The 16,344-nt window shown below is 43.0% G+C and overlaps 1 protein-coding gene across 1 annotated transcript in view; it reads left to right on the forward strand.

The window, feature by feature from the left end:
• The window catches only part of LOC143321434 (uncharacterized), a 30,564-nt gene extending 18,708 nt beyond the window's left edge, over positions 1-11,856 (forward strand). The window contains exons 3-16 of the mRNA XM_076731773.1: positions 4-116; positions 1,061-1,135; positions 5,787-5,930; positions 6,161-6,238; positions 6,360-6,511; positions 6,666-6,720; positions 7,627-7,704; positions 7,873-7,981; positions 8,090-8,623; positions 9,175-9,591; positions 9,696-9,794; positions 9,920-10,062; positions 10,517-10,568; positions 10,683-11,856. Of these exons, the coding sequence (XP_076587888.1) occupies positions 4-116; positions 1,061-1,135; positions 5,787-5,930; positions 6,161-6,238; positions 6,360-6,511; positions 6,666-6,720; positions 7,627-7,704; positions 7,873-7,981; positions 8,090-8,623; positions 9,175-9,591; positions 9,696-9,794; positions 9,920-10,062; positions 10,517-10,568; positions 10,683-10,819 (2,186 nt within the window). The 3' untranslated portion in view covers positions 10,820-11,856. The remainder of the gene's footprint in view (positions 1-3; positions 117-1,060; positions 1,136-5,786; positions 5,931-6,160; positions 6,239-6,359; positions 6,512-6,665; positions 6,721-7,626; positions 7,705-7,872; positions 7,982-8,089; positions 8,624-9,174; positions 9,592-9,695; positions 9,795-9,919; positions 10,063-10,516; positions 10,569-10,682) is intronic.
• The last annotated feature ends 4,488 nt before the right edge of the window (positions 11,857-16,344 follow it).

Genomic DNA, 16,344 nt, shown 5'->3' on the forward strand with positions numbered 1-16,344 from the left:
CAGTGGGTGGTGTGCCAGAGCTGGCAGCAAAGTTTCACATCTCCAAGCCTCAATATGGCCTCTGCAAAGTGGGAAACATGGAGACAGGAGGCCCCCGGGTTGCTATGATCAGCTGGGTGAGTGGCAGGCAGGCTTAGCTCCTGTAAGCACAAGCTTATCATATTAAAGAAACAGCAGCACAAGTTACTGAAACACACATATTTTGTACATACATACCATATGGCAATAGTAGGTATCACACACAGAAGCGCGTACAGACTTGCATTGATTTAGATAAAGCAGAGACATTCCATGGTAATGGGTTTAACTTCTTAAGCAGCCACGTACAGAAAACATCTATGCACTTCTTAATCTGTGAAACGATCTGGAGGAAATCCTTCTTGGCTTATTCACATTATATGGTCCTGTTTTGTCACATGCTCATTTGGCATCTGACATGTGGGAAACTGGTGTGAGACTGTGTGAGCATTACGTCAGTGTAGCGCTAAAGCTTATGAATCACAGGGTGAGCAGAACGTGCGCAACGCTCCTCATTTGAGCTTCATGTCTGATATTTGTCAGACAGACAGTTGTGTGACACTTAAATGACTCACGGTGTTTTTTATACATGGAGTTCATGAAAACAGGCAGGTTGCCAATGCCTCTGAAAATCCACCCTTTCCACAACATAGTTAGAAGCTCATGTGCAATCATAGGAGGCCGCATATATACATTACACACATGTTCTGGTCAGAATTACACGAGAGACAGATGGTTTACAGTGTTGCTGCTCTGCGCTGATGGTGGCAGCATGCAAAGGTTGAATGTTTAAGAAAAATACACACACAAATGGATTATTTGTATATTAGGTTTATAAATGCACAAGATAATGCTACATAGTTCTGTGATGATATGCTGTAAATTGTACTTCATCCATCCAAATGGTCAATTTGATGAAACTCAGATGAGACTACAGCAGTGTGGATCCAGTCGTTCCTCATTCTCTCTTCCTCCTTTTTCAGTCTCCTCTGAGAGAGGTATGATATGAATGTAAGTGTCTGCATCCTGTGTTTGTCCGCAGGTCGGCCAAAATGTGGATGACTACCGAAGGACAGAATGTGCCAGCCACATTCCGGCCATCAAACACTTCTTCAAGGTGGAGTAGATCAGGATGTGCTTCATCACTTATCACTAAACTTTGGAAATGACGCATGCTAATGTGCACTTCATCCTGTAGTTTGTCCATTTGTTTGTCTGCGCATCAGGGAGGACGTTTTTAGTATTGAGGAGCAGTGGAGTACATAATACCTGCAACAGCGAAAAAAGTCATGTCCTGTTCTGTTTTCGTTATCACTGGACTCTAGACTTTGAGCTCACAAACTCTATATTTACACACAGTAGTTTACTTTGTATTGTTTTGAGAGTTTCCTGTCCTCAGTCCACTTCCTGTTCCACTGCAGTGTTGCTCCTGTGTCAGATTGATCTGCCTTGTCGCTACCAGGGGTGGGGGGCCAGCTGAGTTTTGGGTTGAAAGCTCCATTGTTTGTGGTGCAACACAAAGCCACATCACAAACTCAGGTGGTGACGGGAGAGACAGGAAGTAGAGGGGATAGAGAATGAAGAACTCCTGTATATTTTTATGATTCAGGTGTGTGCACTCTGCGAGAAACTCCATCCGTCACGATGTCAGCTGCGACCGCTCCTCTCTATCTGCCCGTCAAACTGTGTTTGTTTAGTTTAAATCTTACTGGGAGAGGTTCAGCTGACCCCTGGGTTTACTAGTTTCCATATAAAGGCATCGTCCAGTCAACTGCAGAAGCATCTGTGGAATGTTTGTTGTTTTTTTTTTGTCTCTTTTTTTTAAACAGCGAATGTCGATTCAGGGATTTTATGAGCCACTGTATAAAAGCCCCTAACCTCTCTGTGAGACTGTGTGTGTATGTGTGTGTGTGTGTGTGTGTGTGTGTGTGTGTGTGTGTGTGTGTGTGAGAGAGAGAGAGGGAGCACCCTTGAGCCTCTGTACGTTTTTCATTTGGGATTTCAAATTGTAGAGAAATGATTGCATGGTCAGTCTGGTGTGGAGTGAAGAAAATCATCTGTTGTGGGAGAGGTGTGACCTCTAACCTTAGCAAACACACACACACACACACAAACACACACACACATTGACGGCCAGACCTGTGTCACGGCAATGAAATTAACCTGTGACTTCTATCCCACTTCTCTGTGAATCCATCAAAACAGGCAACAGTCATTTTAATTTTCCATTGCTCAGCAGTTCAATCCCAGATTTATGACCGAAAGATAATTCAGGCTAAAAGAGAACATACTGTATCACCTTGCACCATGAACATCATCGCCAAACATGAGGCTTGCATTTGCAGAAACTTTGCAGACTGTGGTGATGAGACATAACTGTGCTGTCTCGTCGCCTGTTCACTCTCACTGTGCCAGCAGGCGTGACGCCTCTCGCACTCTGTTAAGGCCACGTAATTGTCTTTAATCGCCTTTCCCGTCACATACGTTGTTCATGGATGAAAAGGATTTTGCTTCATATGTTGGCAAAGGCTGATTTAAACGTCGTGGGAAGCTTGTAAAACAGCACAGCAGTCTTTGTCATACCTCTGTCTGGGAAATCACTGGTGTGTGATGAATTCTTTAAAAGTGATTACTCAAACCGGTTTGTTTTATAGTTTCTGTCTATCTGTCGTGTGCCAGAAATGTGGCGTTTCACAGCCAACTGGCAAAAATGAGCAGTTCATGAAGTAGCACTGTGTAGGTTTTAACACTGATGTTTCAAGGATAACTAGTACTAAATCAAACCAATGTGGGCCTTCTGCTTTTAATGTATTTTTACACTGAGTGAAGGACAGAAAAAAAACAGATGCTGCAGCCTTGAACAAATTCTCAGCTAAATGCCTACTTGACCTTTCAATGACTGGGAAACAAAATACTGAGGTAACCTACTTGCACACTGATGGTAATAGCTGGGAGCTCAATAAGGCTGATTTTCATTGTCTTGGATTCAGTTTGTTAGAATTTCCCTTGGCGCTGTGTTAGTTTGTTATTTGCTTCTTTCCCTCTCTCTTTCCTGCTTTTTTTTTTCACTTTGTCTCTGTCTTTCTGGCTTGCTATGCTGCATGTCCCAGCTGGCAGTGAGGGGGTTTTGTCAAGGCGAGTCTGCAGCAGCAGATTTGGGTACTTTACATACTGTACTCCAGTGTGGCGTTGTGTTATGAAAGCTGAAATATGAATAGGGTGCAGATGTTTCCATTGTTCTGCATTTCCACTGAAATAATAGCAGAGTAAAGTTGAGTCAGAAGGGCTCTCACTCTGTGTGTGTGTGTGTGTGTGTGTGTGTGTGTGAGAGAGCATTAGATGTTGATAATGTGAGCACTGGAGGGGATGTGAGTATCTGACGTATGGCAAAGGGCTGTAAAAAAAAAAAAGACAGGAGAAGATGAGGCTTTTTTTTCTAACTTTTAATTTCATGATCCGTGTAAGAATTAATCTAATGCATTACAGACATGACCACATTTGGCCACATGACAGCCTGGCACAAGTCCAAATGTCTTCTGAGGTGGAGCGGGGGATTTGGATTGCAACAAAGAACAGTGCCTCTATTGTAAATAAGGAATAAAGCGACATGTTTGGCTTAAGGCACTAAACCCTGAAGCTCTTTAGATCATTCAAATCTGTCATCTCGCCCTGACACACACTTGAGAACAGAGGCTTCAGCTTCATATCAATCAGCACCATCAGCTCCTTCTCTCTTATTTCAACTGAAGAACCCCCATTACGAATGTAAGTGACATATCTTCAGAACATAATATGCTATTAATGCAAGTCTTGTCTCACTATTCATGAATCAACTTTCAGGATACTTTTTATATTTAAAGGAAAGTTAAAATTTTCAAAACAGGGTAGAAGTGGAACAATCTAAACTCAGAATATTGCATGCAAATAATGACATTAATCATAAGTGACCCATCAAGCTGGAGTTGATTCACATCCACCTACTGCCTCTCGTAGTTGACAGAACAACTCCAGAGTAGGACTGCATGAAGCAGTCTGGTTCCAGACTAGACAGCTTGTGCAGAGTTGAGCACAATTATATCGAGCTGGTAACTCTCAACCTGTCACATCACCTTGAGTTCCTTATATTCTCATACCAACAGCCAGTTTTTATTGCCAAGGTCACCACTGCCATGAATTGTAAACAGACTGTCGGTTCGCACACGACATTCATCATGGCCATAATAGGCATGGAGGGGGGTGATTGTGACACATTTGCCTTAATAAAGCAGCTTATTAACTGGAGCTTTTTAGAAACTCAAATGGAAAGCTTTCTGATTGGCACTTGTGAAATCATTACACGTACAGCAACACACACGTTATGAGGTTGAAACGGGGTGAAAAGAAAAGAAGGAAAAGAACAATGGGGGGAAGGTGGGAGGCTGAGAGGAGGGTGGCGGCTTTATTTAATCTCAAACACTGATGGTTTACATCTTAAACAAGAGGATAAATAAGATTTGTTTTGAAATCCCAGCACCTGAATGCTGTTGGATGGCTCGCAGCCATGTTGTGTTATGAAAAGAGCTATGAAAAAGGTGTGATCTGAGCGCAAACTGCTCTGCTATCTGTTATCTGTTTTATGTGAGCTTATGTGCATGCAGCTGTCTGAACTGCGCGTGTTTAATGACCCATTTGCACTGCATTTATATGAACCACCATGCAGAACTGTGAGCGCATTTCTTCTGAATATGAGTGATACCATCGCTAACCCTGGCGGTTTCTGCACCTCCTGTGCTTGAGTGATTCCACTACATGAGGATGCAGGGTTAGTGTCAGTATTGGGCAAACATAGTGATTTTCGACACTTGCACTTTGCAGAACTGAACAGAGCACTACGCTACTGAGAGCTCTCTCTGCAGATTGCGGTTTTGTCTGTTTCCATGATTTTCCCAGCATCCCTGGCAGCTCTGCGGACTGCTTGTCTGGTCTGTGTGTGTGCAGTTGGCAGTGACAGCTAGAGTGATATGGATTATACCCTCTGCTGACATGTATTATAGGGCACATTGAACGCTCTGTTCAGTGTCAGTGTCAGTGTTGTCACTCAGATAAAGCTGTGGTTTCCTGTCGGAGGCTGACAGACCTGGCCCTCCATCAACAAGCCTGGACTTACCCGCCATGGAAATTATGCTGAGGTTCTGGCCACATACAAATGCCTGCACAGTGCACATGGATGGGTTCAGCCAATGTGTAACACCTACAATAGAAGCGGCAGCAGTGGAACACTGTGTTTTGAGCTGTGGTTGTTGAACATGATCTCTCTTTTTTTTCTTACAAATCTCTGAATCTCCCTAAAGCTTGACTTCCAGGTATTGAGCAACTGTTGTTTTTCCTACCTTTTTCGACACATGCTTTCACCCTCTTTTTTTCACTTTCCCCATCTCACCCCCCCATTTTTCATTTTTTCCTATCCCCCCCTCTGCTATCTATAACAACCCAAACCAATGCATTCCTGTCCTCACGCTAAAGTCAGCAAGTATTTTTGTTCTCTCACAATACTTATAACTGAAGCAGTTGCACAACTGTTTGGCTCCAAGTTTGCATAACTCCAAGTCAGACCAAGAGTAAACCACCAAAGGGACTGTGTGTACTTGTGTATGGATTTCTAGCCTTTGTGTGTGGTTTTGTGTGTGTGTGGCTACAGGAAAGCATGTAAGGGTGGATTAAATTCACATGCGTTTAACTCAACTAACTCTCAACATCTCTTTTTTTATTCCCTGTCCTCCATGTTTCAGGAAGCGCATGTGTTCATCAGTGCAGAGAAGGTGGACGATGTGACGGAGGAGAAGATAAGAGCGGAGCTCAGCAAGGCCCAGGCCCATACTCCTGCTCAGTGGGTGAGAAGGAGCTCCAGGGCCACGGACAAGGAGGAATTAGTGGTGAGTCTCCTGCAATACCGCATCTGCCCATCAGGTGGAGACAGAGACTTTCATATACACATTGTGAAATGATTTAAGGGAGAAATTTGTTTTGCAGGTTATCCCCTCAAACTTCCTATATGTTTATTCAGTCATGCTCATGAAAATAATGAAATATTTTGATGCCTGCCTCAGTTTTAAGTCACGGAAAATGATGCAATATTGTACATTCCTTTGTTTTTTTCTTATAGGGTACAAACTACAGAAAAACTAATGCTGCAATGGAGATGAGGCTAATAAACAGAGAGTCGTTCTGGGCACGTGCAGAGGTTTGTCAAACCCTCCTTTCAATTTGGCCACATTTGAGTGGCTAAAATTCACCTGGATGCTTACTGCCATTACCCCTGAAAGTATAATATACTCTCCCATTGTTCCTGTTATGTGTGTCAGCGTGAAGAGGAAGAGAGGAAAGACGAGGAGAGGAGGCGAGCCACAGAGGAGAGACGGCGCCTTGAAAAAGAACGAGTTTTAAAGGAAAAGAAGGATGCAGAAGAGAGGGACCGAAAGATGAACGAGAAGCTGCAGATGATTGAGGAGCAGAGGTTAGAACAATGCCTGTTTGCTGTCAATAGTGCCCTCCAGTGGTGGTATGTTTTTATGGCTTGGAAGAACAAAGTAGATCCATTTAACGAGTGAATGCGCTGTGTTTTGGAAAATAAATAGTGGTGCTGTTTTATTTGTTTTTCAATCTTGCAGAAGAAAACAGGCAGAGGAAGACCAAAAGCTGCGCAGGCAGGAGAAATTTAGATGGGTGAGTGAAAACGACACGTATATCTTGCTAGATTGTCACAGTTTTTGCATTTAAAACGTGGCTTTAGCAAAAGGCCCGTGTTTTCACGGACTTTGCCGAGTGGCAAACGTTGACCTTGTAGCTATGGAGTTTGGTTAGATCGGCCAGAATTCACTGATCTCTGTGTAAGAACTGGACTGAGGACATCATAACTGAACCTTTGATCCATGTGGACTGATGTACCCACTGCTGATCAACCCGTTTATAATCAGACATATAAGAGACTATATAATTTAAAAAACTTTGTCATTTCTCACCTAAAGACAAACAAATTAACCTGTCACTGAGACTTTGTCACGTACTCCGAGCTGTTGCTATGCATTAATGTGCTTAAAATAGCCAGACATGACAGATTTCTAGACATTTTGACATGGAGTCATACAGTATGCTGAATGCACAAACACTCCTGGATTGTGGCCTCTGTGTTCAAACTGTGTAACATTAAATATGATGTGTTTTCAAATTTTAGCTGATATACCAGATAAATCTCTGTTTTGGAGTCTGTCTTAGAGCTTGGGTCTGAATGCAGACTACTTATAGTATGTTTGTATTTGTGACAGGTGAAGGTAAGGGTTTATGTGTAGCGAGGGGTTTGCAGATGTCAGGGATATTCAAGATAATGACTAAAAAATACTTGCAAGACATCGCTTTGTGTCAGCAGTTACTGGTGGTTGCCATATTCAGAGCGGGCACTGATTTCTGTATCATTAATTAGGGCTAAATGTCAAAACACTCAAGTTTCACAAGTCTCAAGTGTTGTGTCATCCACTTTTTCAAACAGCTCTATTTTAAATGAAGAGATTAAAAGCATTGAAATGGGTTTGTGAATATGTAAATATGCCTGCCGCTGTGTTTCTGCACTGACAGGAGCAGGAGCAGAGGGAGAGGAACGAGGAAGATATGAGGGCTCGTCTGAGAAGGAGTGAATCCATAGAGAAAGCAGCGGTGAGTCACTCCTAGACAACTACAAACCTCTCCAGCTAACGTGACTTAATGTTGCTTTGAATTAGCACATGTGCCATTAGACTGCTGGGTTTTCCTGAAACCTGCTCCAGAACTCACCAGCTCTGTTTAGTCATTTCACTTTCTTGCACATGCTGCCTTGACCTGTAGGAGGCAGCAGCGTTAGTGTCCCAGCGCTCCATGAACCCGAGGGAGTTCTTCAGGCAGCTGTCGTCATCATCATCATTAAGTCCCACCAGCCCTGGATCCAACCGCTCTGGTGTGTACGCTGTGTGTGAGCTTAAACAGGGTCCGGACGGGCTCACTGAGCGCGCTGTGTTTTCTTTCTCTTTCAGATCTCCTCACGAACTCTTTTCTTTCTCTCCAGGCAAACCATTCAGACGATACCAGCGTAGTCTGACAGACACAGCCTTCATCTTCTCTAAATCGGAGGAGAGCACGGCATCCTCCCCTCGCAGTTCTCCTCTGGTCTCCCCCTTCTCCCGGGCACCTCCCTCCCCCATTTACCGTGCCGCGTCCCCCCCCACGAGCCCTAATTTCCGCCCCGTCACCTCTCCACAAAGGCCCCCCATGTCACCGCCTACATCACCTTTTCGGCCGACCCCTCCGGTCTCATCGCTGCCCAGCGTTCCACAAACTAACATCCAGGATCAGGCTGTTACTGAGCCCAAACCCCCTTCACCCACAGAACCCTCTGCTCCTCCGGCCTCCCCTAGTCTCCTGGCGTCCTTGTCTGCCAATTTAGTAAAAAACAACCCGTCTCAGTCATATCCTGAGGCCCTTCCTGCCTCGCCCCCAAATACCCCAACCCAGCCAGAGCACTCAACTTTCTGCTTCGAGCCTGCTCTACCTCCACAGGCTCCAATGGCTCCTCTTCCAGAGAGACCACAGCCAAACACAGGTAGGATGGAAGAGCACGTGACGAATTATATCAAGATCTGGTTAAACACTGTTGTTTTATGTGTCCTTTTTGAGGCTAATCTGCAGAGCAGGTCTCAAAAACAACAAAATCCCTGTTCAGGGTGATGATATAATGTGAGGAAGAGCATACTACTCTGCTTATTGCTCGTTTGTTTGCCAAAGATATTAATCGTTTGACATTAAATATTGGTTGTTAAACATTTTATTACAGGCTAAAGTGACTTAGATGCTTTTGCCAAAAACCACTCCACATACTCCAGACAGTGTAAAGCAGGCCAGGGACTATGAATCAGTGGCCTGTTGAAATGACAGAGCTCAGAATATTTTTACAGTCCAGTCACAATTACATATTCCTATAGTAACCACATTTACTCTTAGTCATGCCAAGCCTAACTGTAATGTGCACTCAAAGAACCTTTTTTGTTCAGCTTTTCTAGCACAGACAAACACAGCATCCATCTGCACCTTTGCAAGTGTAAGCTTGTCAAATACACAGTTGTGTTTTTAATTATATCATTTTCCAATCAACAGACCTCAACACAGCCACTCATGTGCACACTGAGCTGGTCTCAGACATTGGCTACAAAGTACAGGCTGTACTGGTGGAGGAGGATGAGGAAGAGGATGTGGAGGATCAGGAGAACGAGATGGCTGAAACACAAGAACAGCCTTGTGCTGTTACCACAGAACCAGTCCAGACTGAGGCAGAGGAGCAGGAGCAGGAGCACGAGGAGGAGAAGGTGGAGCAGGAGAGGGACCAGGAGGAGGAGGAGGAGGAGGAAGAGATGGAGGAGGAAGAGGGGCTGAAACAGGAAGCTGTGCCCGTGACACTGGAGGAGCCAGTGGAGGTGGTGCAGGAGGAAGAGGAGGCAAAAGAAGATGTAGAGGAGAATGACCAATCAGAAGAGGGTCAGACCCCCGCTGAGCCTGCTGAGTCAGCAGTCACAGGTAGCCATCTTGTTCTTGTGTATTTTGATATCTTATAAAGAGTATTGTTACACTTGAAGTGATGCCCTGTACCTTGGACATTTGATGATGTGTCACTGTTTCAGATGCCAAACCAGTTTGTCAAGAAATCAAACACGAGACCGTCGTCCTTTCAACCAATGGGATCGCGAATGGAGAGGACACCAAGGAACAGAATGGCATAGGTCTGGCAACAAATCAGTTTAAACAATACTGTACAATGTAGGATTATTTGGTGATTATACGCTAATCCATTAATTCTCTGTGCTGGTTGGGCTGTGATGAATGCTTTTCACAATTCCTTCCCCAGAACGATCGTTGAGTCCATCTGACACTGAACTCAGCTCACCGGAGCCGGCTGTGTGCTACGATCTTCATGGCACGGCGGAGGAGGAGGAGGAGGATGACGCGAGTGAGGAGAAGGAACAGGAGATCTCAGAAAATGGACAAGAGGTACTGAATCTAAAACCACATATTGTACTGGTACAGTGTCTTGCGTGAAGCCTGCTGTTAGGCTAAAAATAGAAATCTGTTCTTAATTAAAACATTTACGAGAAGCAATAATACGATATTTAGGAGGTCTTTAAAGGCTCAGCTCTGTAGTGTGACTCAAGCAGGAGTATACAGTGCATTTGTAAGGGACTATTTTCAGCAGTGGATTAATACACATTGGGTTTGTTAATGAGCATTTACAGCAGAAGGGGCAGATTTTTGGACAATAATGCCGGTTTATGGCACAGAGGAATAAGATGTATCAGACTGTTCTTCATATGTTCTATCATATATTCTTCATAAGGAAAGTTTCCATGAAAGTGATTTCTTTTTCCCTCTTACGAATTTTATTTTAAAACGATGTGTGTTGCGTGATTGCAGCCTTGCTCTAACTCCATTTCCCTCTCCGCTTCAGGTTTTAGCCGAACGACAAATGTGCGTCCGAGCTCTGTATGACTACCAAGCAGGTAAGCTGCTATTTAGAGGATAATCGCCACGCATGTGCACATAAAGTGCCTCCACTTACAGTAATTACACCGTGATTAGTGGGTCTTCACCATGTTATCTTGCGGTTCCCACAGAGGACGAATCGGAGATCTCGTTTGAACCTGGTGACATCATCCGGGACGTGGAAACGGTGGACAAAGCCTGGTGGAGGGGGTGGAGCAAAGATGGCCGTCAAGGCTTGTTCCCTGCCAATTATGTGGAGACCATATAGGCAGACACACCAGCACACACACACACACACACACACACACACACACACACACACACACAGACACACACACACACACACACTCAGGGACACCATCTCCCCTCAAGTTTGTTCATGTTTCTTCCTTAATCCTCCCACTGAAACTTTGTACTCTCTATTTTGTAGAAAGCATAAAGAAAAGTGTGACTCTCTATTTTGATGTTTTTTTGAGAAAAACTAAATATTCTCACAAGTGTGCAGAAATTACCCAGCCTCATTTCCTTGGATAAAACAGCGGAGACCTTTTCCTGGACCAAAATAACTTATTTCCTTTTGAGATACAGCAGGAATGTTGGTGGGAGGGATCAGATCACTGTGACAAATGATCACAAACTTGCTTTTCTTGTGCGAAACACAAACAGGTTTTCTACAGTGTATAGTCGTCTTTTTGATCCGCACATATAACAAGCATTCCATTCTGCTCACTGTTTGCTTTGTGTGTTACATTGCTAAAAAAAAAAAATAATAATTTACTGCTCTTGACTGGTATATATAATCAAGATACATGTATCAGACATCATCTTATAATCACCTCCCTGTATTCCCTGACTTATTTTGTAGCACTGTATTTGTCTCACAGCACATTTTAATCACCCAAACCAGAAAAGCAGCATAACAAAAGATAAATAAACAAGCAGAGGAAAAAGGCACTGTATCGTCACCCGTGTTTCTCTATCACTCTTTAAGACGGGCTGTTCTTAGTTTGTTCTGAATGTATGTCCTTCCATACATTTTGCGCTTCTCATCTTAGATTTTAAGAAATTAAAGCGTTATGTTGACACACAGATGACATGAGAAAACAAATCTCCCAGTTTTAATCTTCTGTAATATCTTAATACTCTACAGTGTATATAAGAATGTATAAAAAAGGCAAAGATCTTCTCTTTTTCTATACTGGGCTTGTATGTTTTTATGTTGTATGCTTGTTTGATGGTATGTATGTTCTTTGTATTTACTCCAAACTTACAAATATATAGCATCTACAAACTCAAAACTGCTTTAAAATGTTTGTCTCCTGTTTTATTCTTCAGTTACAAAGTTTGCAACGACCAACCAGAAACTGTAATGGACTTCATCATTACTGCCTGCTGTTTCTTGAGTGTCTGAATATTCATTTAAAGCGTCTCTTAATATTTTTTGTCGGGTTGATGGGTGCAATGTTGAGAAGCATCCTCTTTCTAAATAAGAAAAATGTCCCTTCAGTCATTTTGCAGGAATTTTCTGACGACATACAAAATTGATAATCATTTTATACATTTAATAAACGCATTTTCCATCACACACTTCGGGTAATATTGCTACAGACACACAAAAGCTGACTCATAAACATAACTGTAACAGTGAAATGATCATTAGCACCTGATTAATCCGGTCAAAAAAGGATAGCACATAAAAAATGATTGATTGATCACTAAATAGCTTATTCATTCCTTTATGAGAGCAGAACATGATGATTGGTGTCTTTCAATATTCAGGTTTTTCCTGAGTAAACTTGATTTTAATACTTACTGTACCTAACTTCTGTATGGATTCTTAAAGGCATTGGGAAGAAAAAAAAAAGTTGTGACTTGTAGTTCTTGACTTGCACCTATAGGTGGAGACATTGCCTTTTCCAATTCCTCAGTGGCACCGGCATTGACGGAGAGCGCACTGAAATGAACAGATTCCTCAGGACAAAAGGCAAAATATTTTGACAAGCAGAGAGGAGGCTCATTGTTGCACACGTTTTAGAAACGGGATATCCAGACATTTCCAAAGCTAAAAATTGCTAATGCTGCTACACCTCAAACAGGATTTGCCCCTAGGTAGGTAATAATGATTGATTGGGTATGACATTAATATTTCTTAACTATACACCTTTAATATTTATGTGGAGGGGGGCTAGGTTACACTCTTGTAGTGCCAGTTCAATAACAGTATTTGGAAGATGCGCCTCTGTTCTGAAATAGAGAGGCAATGTTTGACATGGGTCTCATCCCGCCTGAACTGATGCCTGTTGACAGACTGACTAAATCTACCCAGGAGACTATTCTGTGGAGGTTATCCCACAAGGCTAATCATCAGTGATATGTGTGAAAAGGTGATGAGCTTCTTATGAAATACTAATTGGGTTGCAAGGAGGAGACCGTGACAGCTCAAATGAGCAAGATTGAGAGATAGAGGAAAAATACTCAATCTAAGTTAAAGAGGCGTAAAAAAGGGGAAAGTCAGCATTAATCTTACAACACCGATGTCTATAGTTTTACGTTGGTGTGCATGAGAAGGATCAACAGCCACCGAGTGAGAGATAAATTCAGAGAGAGGACATCTGTGATCAGAGAATGCAAAGGCAAATTGGTCTCGACAGTTGTGTCCCCCCCTTCTCTCGCTTCGCCATATCCCCGTTCCCATGGTCATCCCCACAACTCAAGAGATCCCTTGTCTCTTCGGATTAACCAGAGTGATAGGGAGACACTGGCTAATGTGCCAGTCAACTTTCCCTTCCCCTTCCTCTTTGTCTTTAGGCTGTTCCTTCCTTCTGTGACCCTCATCAGTAACAAAAACCCTTCGACTAGGGTGCTAAACTAACACAGAAGACCCCCCTTCCCTCCTCCTGGCTTTCCCTTTATCTCTTATTTAACTGACAGACTCTATCTGACCGGTGGAGGACTGACAAGTGTGGGACGGCCGAGGTGAAGTGGCGGTAGGGAAGTGCCACTCATTGCAGCGTTATCAGCACAAAGGCCAACGACAGACACCTAATCTGACCTGGCTGCTGGTGGCTCGTGGCTTATTGGCTAGCTTTCTGCTCGGAAGAAGATTCTGCCAAACCCTGAGATACATGGATGGGAGGATAAGCACAGACACGCACATATGCATGCACATGGGCACACACACGAAACACACATATATGTGCACACACAACAGCAGACTGTTCGAAGCCCTCGTTTCGGAAGCAACCTCCTTCTCCTTGCCGCTCCTCCTCCTCTGCCTGTCATCGACTAACTCTTAGTTTGCTGCGACTTTTTGTGATTAATTACGTGTTTGGGAATGTTGTCAGTTTACAGGATACTAAAATCTTACCACAGCAGTCTCATAACTCTGTGTTCAGGCGCTCTTCTTCTACCCTACTGTAGCTGCAAGCACCTGTGTTCAATGTGCGCGAATGGGACTTGTTTTCTTTTTGGCTCATTGTTCTGCAGAAGGAAACATGAAGGCCAGGGTCACCCCATCCGTCCTCAAGGCTTCAGGTTACCTTACCAATATTTGTGCCAGAGGGCTGCCCGGTTGGATCTTCCCCACTCCGCGGTGCTATGAAACGTACAGTACCCACAGTGCTCTGCTTTCGAAAAGGTTTGGCAGCACTTCGGCATGCAGTGTTATTCTTAAAATACTTAAGAAGCTCCTGTTTTTCTCTTCCCTAGCTGAAATAAAGATCACTGTTTGTAAGCACCTGTCTGTAAGAGCACTCACTGAGAAAATGGGTCTCATTTTCTTTTCGGCTCTTTGTTCTGCAGGGGCAACAGTTACCAAAGGCAACATTTCATCCACTGGATCAAACATCACCCTCCGGCACTAGGAACTCCATTGCAACCCTTGGTGGTGTATCAAAATGTGAATCCACCATTGATGCTGTTTGCTTGCGAGACGATCTCAAGGCTACAACTGTTATCTGGAAAGAATTTCTCTAAACTATTATGCTTCCTCAACATAAATCAGCTTTAGCTTGGTGATAATTCCATCTTGGTGTAAGTCTTGATTAAACCTTTGCTTTTCGACATCTCTCTTGTTCTTGACATTGTCATTTTCTGTTTTTTCCTTTAAAGATTATCTTCAAAACCGCTGAAGAAGATAACGCCTCAGAAGCTCCTGATGGCTCCAGCCAAGATTTTACTGTCAGCATAGAAACCGGCCCATTAACTTCTGAAGCCCTCTTTGGCAAAGCTCCCTTTCCCCTCCATTGCCATCAAAAAGCTATTTCCCTTGGCCAGTCCCACACAAGCCTAACAATGAACAGAGGATTAGAACATCTCTCTGTCTTGAAGCAAAAAAAGTAAAAATGGATTTTAAAAAAATCTCTTTTTACCAGTCGTTGGTGAAGAGTAGCTGGCAGCGTTTCCTCCCTGGGATTTTTCCTGACATGATTCCCAAGAGGCGGTTTTTGCTTTTACGATACAATTCCTGTGCTTGCAATCAGCCAACATGTGGCATTGTGATCCAATCACAGAGATTTTTTTCTCTTCAGTTCGTAAATGGTTAAGTCTCTCAGTCTATTGTGAAGGAATCTTCAAAGTGGTTGGAAACCACAGGGGAACATTGGTAGTTGTTAATTAATGCAACAAACTCTCTACAAATGCTTTATTTTCCTGATTCCTAAGATGAAAACAAAATCAAGCTTTGAATTTAGCAACAGGCGCGTCCAAAGCTGTTACCTCATCTTCAAACCGTTATCCTGGACAATGAAATGCTGTTGTTTCTCTGAAAACCATAAGTGATTTTTATTAACTCTGCTGTGGTTCCAGAAGAAATATCTCTCTCTTTGGTTTAGGTTTATTGGATTTTTGTTCATACCGATCATTTATGTTTCCATTCAGCAAATTGACGTAAAATGTGTTTTGCTAAAATGATCTTTTCTGGTCTTTATGACTATCATTGAATTTGAAAGAAATGGGGAAACATGACAGAGGCTGTGGCAACCGCTGAAAGGCAACTAAAGCAAAATTGGCCAGGATAAATGACGGATAATAGGGTTTAATCTTAAGATTTTCTAAATTGCTTTCAATCCAGTAAATTACTTTAAATGTTTTGGATTGCTTGTGATTGTACACATTTTCATATTTTTTAATAAACAGCTGTAGTAAAATTTGTATGAAGAATAGAGAAATCCTGTCAGAGTTAATCATGACCTGAAACAGAAGACTAAATCGTTTTCAGAAGCCACCAGTCACCATGTAAACACACTGTAAGTAAGGTCTTAGCGGTCAATAATGGGGTTAACTGTCCCTTACACTAAAGACTAGCAGGGGTGAAAGCCCCTGTCCTCTGAGTGACTCACACACATTCATACACACACACACACACACACGCTCTGGGTTTCACACACTCTGCCTGTGGCACCACAATCACTGCCAGATGCTGTGACTTTCTCTCAGACAATTCATTTCACAAGTACCTCTGAAGGAGCGATGCCGATGGTGGCATTTGAGGGAGACAAATGTACATAAGTGTGTGTGTGTATTAGTGAGTGATGGGGATATGCCGGTGGCACTGTGTGAAAAGGACACATATGAGATCAGATAGAGTTGAGACTAATTCACAGCCAGGCCTGGGGACATTAAGCAGGATAAAGTGAGACATCTTTTCTCACACAATTTAGGCTAAGCCTATGGGGACACATTGTTTATTTCTTGGCTGAACTACATGATTTCAGGCTATAAGTGTGGCTTTGAAGCACAGAAAAAAACAAAAAAACATGGCATCATTTTATGTGGATGCAAAAAACTCATCAG

This window comes from Chaetodon auriga, chromosome 5 (genome assembly GCF_051107435.1).
Source record: "Chaetodon auriga isolate fChaAug3 chromosome 5, fChaAug3.hap1, whole genome shotgun sequence".
Classification (NCBI taxonomy): Eukaryota; Metazoa; Chordata; class Actinopteri; order Chaetodontiformes; family Chaetodontidae; genus Chaetodon; species Chaetodon auriga.